General features: G+C 49.4%; 1 protein-coding gene across 1 annotated transcript in view; it reads left to right on the forward strand.

The window, feature by feature from the left end:
- GPR32 (G protein-coupled receptor 32) overlaps window positions 1-8,181 on the forward strand; it is a 10,029-nt gene extending 1,848 nt beyond the window's left edge. Inside the window, 3 exon segments of the mRNA XM_014586331.1 lie at window positions 4,264-5,301; window positions 5,304-5,506; window positions 8,089-8,181. Coding sequence (XP_014441817.1) covers window positions 4,264-5,301; window positions 5,304-5,506; window positions 8,089-8,181 — 1,334 coding nt within the window.
- Window positions 8,182-8,415: the final 234 nt, after the last annotated feature.

Genomic DNA, 8,415 nt, shown 5'->3' on the forward strand with positions numbered 1-8,415 from the left:
TGGCGAGTGCACATGCCCTATAGCAAAAACCTCTCCAAAAAAAAAAAAAATCAGATACTATACCTGTCATTGTTCTCCTGTATGTAACATGTCATTTTTCTCTGACTGCTTTCAAGATTATGTCTTTATGTTGGGATTTCAGCAGTTTGACTGTAGTGTGCTGGGTATGATTTTCTTATATTTATTCTGCTTGGAGTTCTTTGAAATTCTGATTTATAAGTTAATGTCTTTCACTAAATTTGGCAAATTTGGGGCCAGTGTTATTATTATAGTTTGCTAGAGGGCATGTGTGCTCACTGGAGAGAGAGAGAAAGAGAGAGAGAGAGAGAGAAAGCACTCCCCCATGGAGGATGGTCATGCTGCAGTCCCTTCTCCTCCATTCCTTCAGGATGTTGGGCACACACATACAAGTACCTACTGCGTTTTCCAACCTCCAGTTCCAGGACTTGAACTGTGCAGTCAGCCATGTGAGATCCAGCTACCTTAACCACTGTGCCACCAGCTGGCCCTGGGGCCATTATTTTTACAAATATTTTCCATTCTACTCTCTTTTTTTTCTCCTTCCGAAGTTCTAACTGCTTGTAGAGTAGACTGATATCATTAAACAGTTATCTGACAATCTACTCATTTTTCTTAAGTAATCTTTTATGTGTTCTTCAGGTTGGATAATTTCTACTCATCTGTCTTCAAATTCACTGATTTCATTTCTGATCTTCTGTGAAGTCCATTCAACGAAATGTCAATCAATACTTGGAATTTCAATTTGGTTATTTTTTGAATAGCTCCTCTTTTCCACTAGAATCCCCCAACTGCCCATTCATTATCCATATCTTTTCCTTTAAGTCTTTGACATATCAGGGAACTTCAAAAATTTCATGGAAAATGAGCTTAAAGTATGAGTTTATTTTGCTGTAAGTATTTCTTTTTTTTTGGAGAGAGATTTTCACTGTAGGGCGCGTGCGCTCGCCAGACAGACAGAGAGAGAGAGACATAGAGACAGAAAGCGAGAAATCACCCCCCAGGGGGGATGGTCACGCCACAATCCCTTCTCCTCTATTCTCCTCTCGGGATCTTGGGCACGCACGCACACGCACCCGGCGTGAGTTTTAAGCCACCGGGTCCGGGACGCGAACAACGGTCGACTACGTGGGAGTCCAGCGACATAGCCATTACGCTAACTGCTGGTTCCCGCTGCAGGTATTTCTGAAATCCATGCTTACTTTCTTCCCGAGACGTATGTTCCATAAACCTTGGAAGACCTCCCACTCCGTACCCTGTGTCTGTATGAGGCGCACCGATGGCTGTGCCCTGCAGTGCCCACGTGTCAGAGCTGGTGTCTGTTGCCTATGTTTTTTGAGTATAGCTCACACTTCTCTGTTAGTTTCCAAGTCTAGAGGATTTGGACATCACTCATTATTCATGCTATTTTTGTTGAGGCTCTGCTTTGTTATGTTCCTTGGAAGAGTGATTTTTGTTATAGCAGGCAATCTAGTTGGCTGGACTCAACTCCAAACTTTGTCTTCTATGTTGTGAGCAAAAGTTGAAATCTCTGCTCAGTTCTTTCAGGTTCTAGCTGTTTTATTATTATTATTATTATTATTATTATTTTATTTAACTTTGTTTATTCACTTATTTTAATTTGACCAGAAAGGGACAGAGAGAGAGAGAGAAAGTGAGAAAGCAAGTTGTCAGGTCTGGGACTTGAACCATGGTTGGCCATGTAGGAGTCCACTACCCTTAACCACCATGCCACTTGCTGGCTCCTATAATTTTTGGGTTTTTTTGGAGAGGTTTTTGCTATAGGGCACGTGTGCTCGCCAGACAGACAGAGACATAGAGACAGAAAACAAGAAATTACCCCCCAGGGGGGATGGCCATACCGCAATCCCTTCTCCTCCATTCTCCTCTTGGGATCTTGAGCACGCACGCACGCGACATAGCCATTACACTAAATGCTGGTCCCTCCTATGATTTTTTTTTTAAGAGAGATTTTTGCTACAGGGTACATGCACTTGCTGGAGACAGACAGAGAGACAGCGAGAAATCATCCCCCAAGGGAGTGGTCACACCGCAATCCCTTCTCTTGCATTTCCTCTCAGAATCTTGGTTATAACATGCACATGTGCCCAGCGTGAGTTATTTATTTTTTGGAATTATTGATTTAATTTTATTTATTCATTCATTTATCTTAATTTGACCAGAGAGAGAGAAAGAGAAAGCAAGCTGCCAGCCCCGAGACTCGAACCATAGTCGACCATGTGGGATTCTAGTGCCCTTAACGACCATGCCACCTAGCAGACCCCCAGCATGAGTTTTAAGCTGCCAGGTCCGGGATTCGAACTGTGGTCTATTATATGGGAGTCCACCAACATATCCATTACGCCATCTTCTGGTCTCACTTTGATAATTTCTTAAATATTTTGCCATAGGGCACATGCACTCACCAGTGACAGACAGAGAGGCAGTGAGAGGGAAAGATGGCCTCTCACTGGGGAGATGGCCATGCCGCAATCCCTTTTTCTCCATTCTCCTGGGCTTTTGGATATGCATGCACATGAGTCTCACGTGATTTTCAAGCCACTAGGTTCAGGACTCAAACCGCAGTCAGTCATGTGGGAATTCAGTGCCTTAGCCACTACGCCACCTGCTGGTCCCGATTTTATAATTCTTTTTAACCTGCAGAACTATTTGTCTGAGAAAGTTATTCTGACATCACCATGAGTGAGAAGCCCCTCTTTTATTTTTCAATTTTATTATTATTATTATTATTATTCATTCAATTGCTACACATCCTTTGGCTTGCAAAGATAATTTACCCAACATGAACTACGCCTCAGACCAGTCCAGTTGAGAATATTACACACGTTGTCATCAACGGGTGATAAACCATTACTGTGTCCCACAAATGTCTTGCTTCCCTCTTTTTCCCCTAATTTCCTCCCCTACACTCTTCCCCTCTCCCACCCCCCTTCCACACTGTCTCCAGTGTCCATAACTATTTTCAATACTTTCATGTCCTCCAGTCTTTCCGTCTCTACCGTAGAGTGCAGATAATCACTATGTATACAGTGGAGACATACAATATCTTCCTTTCACAGCCTGGCTTGCTTCACTCAGCAATAAATCTTCCGTATTCATCCACTTTGTATCGAATGCCAGGGTCTTGTTTTGTATGGCTGAGCAGTATTCCATAGAGTGTATGTGCCACACTTTTCCAATCCATTCATCTGTTTGTGGACATTTGGGTTGGTTCCATGTCTTAGCAATTGTGAATAATGCTGCAATAAACATGGATATGTAAGCGCTTTTCCGACTGAGCATTCTCCTGCCCTCTGGGTATATATACCCAGGAGTGCAATTGCTGGATCACATGGTAGTTCTATTTGTAGGTCTTTGAGGAACCTCCACATTGTTTTCCACAGTGGCTGGACCAATCTACACTCCCACCAGCAGTGTAGGAGGGTTCCCTTTCACCACGTCCCGCCAACACTCATCATGTTTTGTATTTTCAATCTTCGCCATTCTGACAAGGCTTAGGTGGTATCTCACTGTTTTTTTTTTTTAGAGGTTTTTGCTATAGGGCGCGTGTGCTTGCCAGACAGACAGACAGAGACAGAGAGACAGAAAGCGAGAAATCACCCCCCAGGGGGGATGGCCACACCTCAATCCCTTCTCCTCCATTCTCCTCTCGGGATCTTGGGCACGCACGCACATGCGCCCAGTGTGAGTTTAAGCCGCCGGGTCCAGGACTCGAACCGCGGTCAACTACGGGAGAGTCCAGCGACATAGCCATTACGCCATCTGCTGGTCCCACTCACTGTGGTTTTGATCTGCTTCTGCTTTATGGGACAGATGTTGAGCATTTCTTCATATGCTTTTTGAGAAGTCCCTCCTTTTTACTTTAAATGTCTCCCATACCACTTGTAACCCTCTAAAACAGTACATTATGGATTTATTTATTGCTAAAAGGCGAGGGAGCTTCCTAGAGAGAGACAGAGAGGAAGACAGAGGAGAGAACGCTCCCCATGGGGAATGGTCAGCCCACAATCCCTTCTGCATTTTTTCCTTCTTCTGGGATTTTGGGCATGCACACACATGCACTCGGTATGTTTCTCAAGCTATTGGGTCTGGGTCTTGAGCCACGGAGCTGGTCACGTGGGCTCTGGCTGCCTCTACTGCCAGGCCATGGAGCAGCCGGTGGTTTCCTTACCACGTGCGTTATATCTGACATCCCCATGAACAATGCCATTGTGACGTAATAAGCACTCAGTAACAAAGAATGGAGTGAAGAAAGGAGCGGAGGGACTGGGAGCCCCGCTGGAGAGCGGCCTGTGGCTCTGACCCGCGGTCACTCTTGTTCTAGGAAGATGAGCCCTTCGGCATGCCGGCCCGAGGAGACGCAGTGCCTCCGTGTGGTGACCGAAGCCGTCCTGTCCATGTCCTTCATCGTGGGCGTGCTGGGCAACGGGCTGGTGCTGTGGATGACCGCCTTCCGCATGGCGCGCACCGTCACCACCGTCTGGTTCTTCAACCTGGCCCTGGCGGATTTCACCGTCTCCCTGTCCCTGCCCATCTCCATCCACGTGGTGAAGACTGGCGAGTGGCCCCTGGGGACCTGGGGCTGCAAACTCTACATGGCCTTCCTGGCCCTCAACTTCCTAACCAGCATCTGCCTCCTGGTCCTCATCTCCGTGGACCGCTGCGTCTCCGTCCTCTGCCCCGTGTGGGCCCGAAACCACCGCACGGTGCAGCGGGCCACCTGGCTGGCGGCGGGCGTGTGGCTCCTGTCCGCGGCCATCTGCTCTCCTCCGTACCTGATGTACCGGGCCGCCGAGGAAAGGGGCGGGTGCGTGCATTGCTTCTTCAAGTTTGAAGAGAACGACGCTGCGCTCAATCAGAGTGCCAGGGCTCCGCTGCGACACGCGGCCCTGGCCGTCACCCACTTCGTGCTGGGCTTCCTGACGCCGCTGGCCATCATCGGCGCGTGCGCGCACCTCATCAGGGCCAAGCTGCGGCAGGAGGGCTGGGTCCACGCCGGCCGGCCTAAGCGGCTGCTGCTGGTGCTGGTGAGCGCCTTCTTCATCTTCTGGTTCCCCTTCAACGTCCTGCTCCTGGTCCAGATGATTCTAGAAAAATTCAGCGACCCCAACATGCTGCTCTTCCTCTGGACCGCCTTCTCCTTGGGCTGCCTCAACAGCTGCCTCAACCCCTTCCTCTACGTCTTCATCGGCAGGGATTTCCAGGAGAAGTTTTTCCAGACCTTGCCTTCTGCCCTGGCCAGGGCCTTTGGCGAGGAGGGGCTTAGTCATCCTGGCCCCGAGGAGAAGCCCCCAGGGGAAGACGGACGCCTTCAGGCCGAAGCCGGGCGTCTGCCTTCTTAGCTCGTGCCCCTTGCTGCACTGGCTGCCAGGGCCCTGCCAGCCCTGCTTTCCGCGGCGTCCCCGCAACCCTCCCTGAAGCTGTGGTGGAGACACGCCACTATTCCTCTCCGTCCTTCCCCCCTACAGTAAGGCTCCTGCGGTTTTCAGCTGGGCACGTGATTAGCCGGAGAGAGAGCAAGAGCGAGAGAGAAAGAGAGAGAGAGACCCACGTCTCAGTCTCCCTGCAAACTTTTCCCCGGAAGGATGGGGTGGAAGTAATCACGTAACTTTCTCCAGCTGCCCGGAAATGGAAGGCGTCTGCCCGCCGTTCTTCACTTCCCCTTTATTTTCTCTTTCTTTCTTTTTAAAATATTTTATTCATTTATTTCTTCCATGAGCAAGAGAGACATAGAGACAGGCACCCGGCAGAGTCCCCGCACCGCCGTCTACCTGCAGCGTCTGTCAGTTGGGACACGGGCTTGTGCACGGATGCCCAGCATACTCAGCGAGTCTTGGGATGCGAACTCAGGACTTTCCCCATGTGAGTCCAGCTCTGCCACTGCTGTGCTACCGCCACTTAGCCCCTTTCCTTTTCTGTTGTCTAGAATCAAGAGGTCTCAGTTAGCTTTTTCTGGGTAACAAACATCCCCCAAATGTGAATACTTAAAATCACAACCATTTATGATTTAATGGGTTAGAAATCTGGACTGGGCTCCGCTGGGCGGTTTTCTCATCTTGGCTGGGCTCCCTCGTGCCTCTACGGGCCAGGCGAGTCGCTGCTTCTGGGCGAGGGGGTTGGCTTGCCGCTGAGACGATGGATTGGCTAAGCTTTCTCACACGGTGACTGGGGAGGGCTCCAAGAGTGGGAGAAGCATTTGCCTGAAGCTCAGAACTTTGCAGAAGGCGACAACCATTTTGTGTTACTGGTCAACCCAGGTCACCAGGCTAGTCTAGACTCAAGGTATGAGGAAGGAGACTCCACCTCGCAATGGGCAAGTCTACAGAGTGGCATTGCAAGGAGGCATGCAGAAACGGGGCTTTATGCCTCTGCCACAGCAGCCATGATGGTGAGCCATGCGGAGAGCTACCACGTCCCCGAGGAGTCCTCATGCCAGCCCTGGGATGCTTACACCCAGCCTGTGAAGAGAGGTTTCATGGGGCCAGCAGATGGTGTAATGGTTATGATGCTGGACTCTCACATAGCTGACTGCAGTTCGAGTCCTGGACCTGGTGGCTTGAAACTCATGCAAGGCACGTGTGCATGCGTGCTCAAGATCCCAAGAGGAGAATGGAGGAGAAGGGATTGCAACGTGACCATCCCCCTGGGGTGATTTCTTGCTTCCTGTCTTTCTGTCTCTGTCTCTCTGTCTCTCCAGCAAGTGCACGCACCCTATAGCAAAAATCTCTCTTAAAAAAAAAAAAAAAGAACAGAGATTTCAAACGCATTGATGGCACTTTGTGTGACATGAGATAATACATTTCCTTATTGTCAAAGTCACTTGGAGTCAGGTTTTCTGGTACTTGAAACTCAAAGCAGCCCTTACTGGGATGAGCAGGTGGCGTGGTGGTTAAGGCGCTGGACACTCCCACATGGCCGACCGTGGTTTGAGTCCTGAACCTGGTGGCTTGCTTTCTCACTTTCTCCCTCTCTCTCTCTCTGGTCAAAATAAATGAATGAATAAATAAAATAAATAATTATTGTTTTCAAAAAAGCAGCCCTTACTGATGTTTGCAATAAGTAGCCCTTTCTGGGCACAGAAATCCTAGCGGTCTGTGGTCACAGGACCATTCCTCTGGTTCTAGGTGGAAGCGAAAGAAAGCTCCCGTGAACGAGAGGCGAGCACGCCGCTTGCTCACGAGCCACTGAAGCAGCCCTGGCCCAGCTCTGATTCAAGCTGAGAGCTCTGCCTCTTGGAGCCTCGGTTTCCCACACGCTGGAAAATCGGACCCGACGCTTCCGTATTCCTGCTCATGGAGAGGAGTGAAAGATACGACTGAGGGCGAGGAGAGAGGCGCCTGAAACAGCCTGGGAAGGAACGCGGCTTACTAAGGCACAAAACGGAGCTTTAAAGTGGTCTAGGGACCAGCAGGTGGCATATGGTTCTGTTGTTGGACTCCCATGTAGTCGACAGAGGTTCAAGTCCTGGGCCGGGTTAAAACCTGGGAGGGACCAGCAGGCGGCATATTGGCTACATCACTGGAGTCCCATGTAGTCAACTGTGGTTCAAGTCCTGGACTCGGTGACTTGAAACTCACACTGGGTGAGTGTGCTTGTGTGCCCAAGATCCCAAGAGGAGAATGGAGGGGAAGGGATTTGAGGCAAGACCATCCCCCCCGGGGGGGTGATTTCAATTTCTCACTTTCTGTGCCTCTCTGGCTTCTGTCTCTCTGGCAAGTGCACACGCCCTATAGCAAAAAATCTCTCTGGAAAAATAAATAAATAAAATAAAACAAAGTGGTATAAATGGGGCCAACAGTGGTTAAGGTGCTGGACTCCCACATGGTCAACTGCAGTTCGAGTCTCAGACCCAGCAGCTTGAAAATCACAACGAAATAAGTAGATAATAAATAAGTGTTTAAAATGAATAAAAACAGTGATGTAGGCACATGGTACAAAGAAAATGAGAAACGAGAATGTCCAACGCCATCACGAAGTGGTGGAGGCCGTTTTGATCAGAGTGGAGTGGGGGCCGTACCCGTGTCTGTCCGTCTCACTCCTGCTCCATAGAAACGCACCAGGCCTCCGTCGGGAGGGTCCTGCCCTGGCCGCCAGTCACTGGTCCCTTCCCACACCATCATCGGCCACATCAGCATCCTCTGAATCTCACTCGATAGCTCAGCGCGTGGGCGGGAGGGGCCTGCTCAAACTGTAGTACCTACGAAGAGTAGTCAGGACTGGCAGGTGGCGTGGGAGTTAAGGAGTTGGACTCTCACATGGCCAGCTGCAGTTTGAGTCCTGAACCTGGTGGCTCTTTTTTCCCACTTTCTCTCTCTGGTCAAATTAATACCAATAATAAGAAAGAAAATTAAATAAATAATTCTTTTTTTTTTTTTT

This window comes from Tupaia chinensis, unplaced genomic scaffold (genome assembly GCF_000334495.1).
Source record: "Tupaia chinensis unplaced genomic scaffold, TupChi_1.0 Scaffold000129_1, whole genome shotgun sequence".
NCBI classification, from domain to species: domain Eukaryota; kingdom Metazoa; phylum Chordata; class Mammalia; order Scandentia; family Tupaiidae; genus Tupaia; species Tupaia belangeri.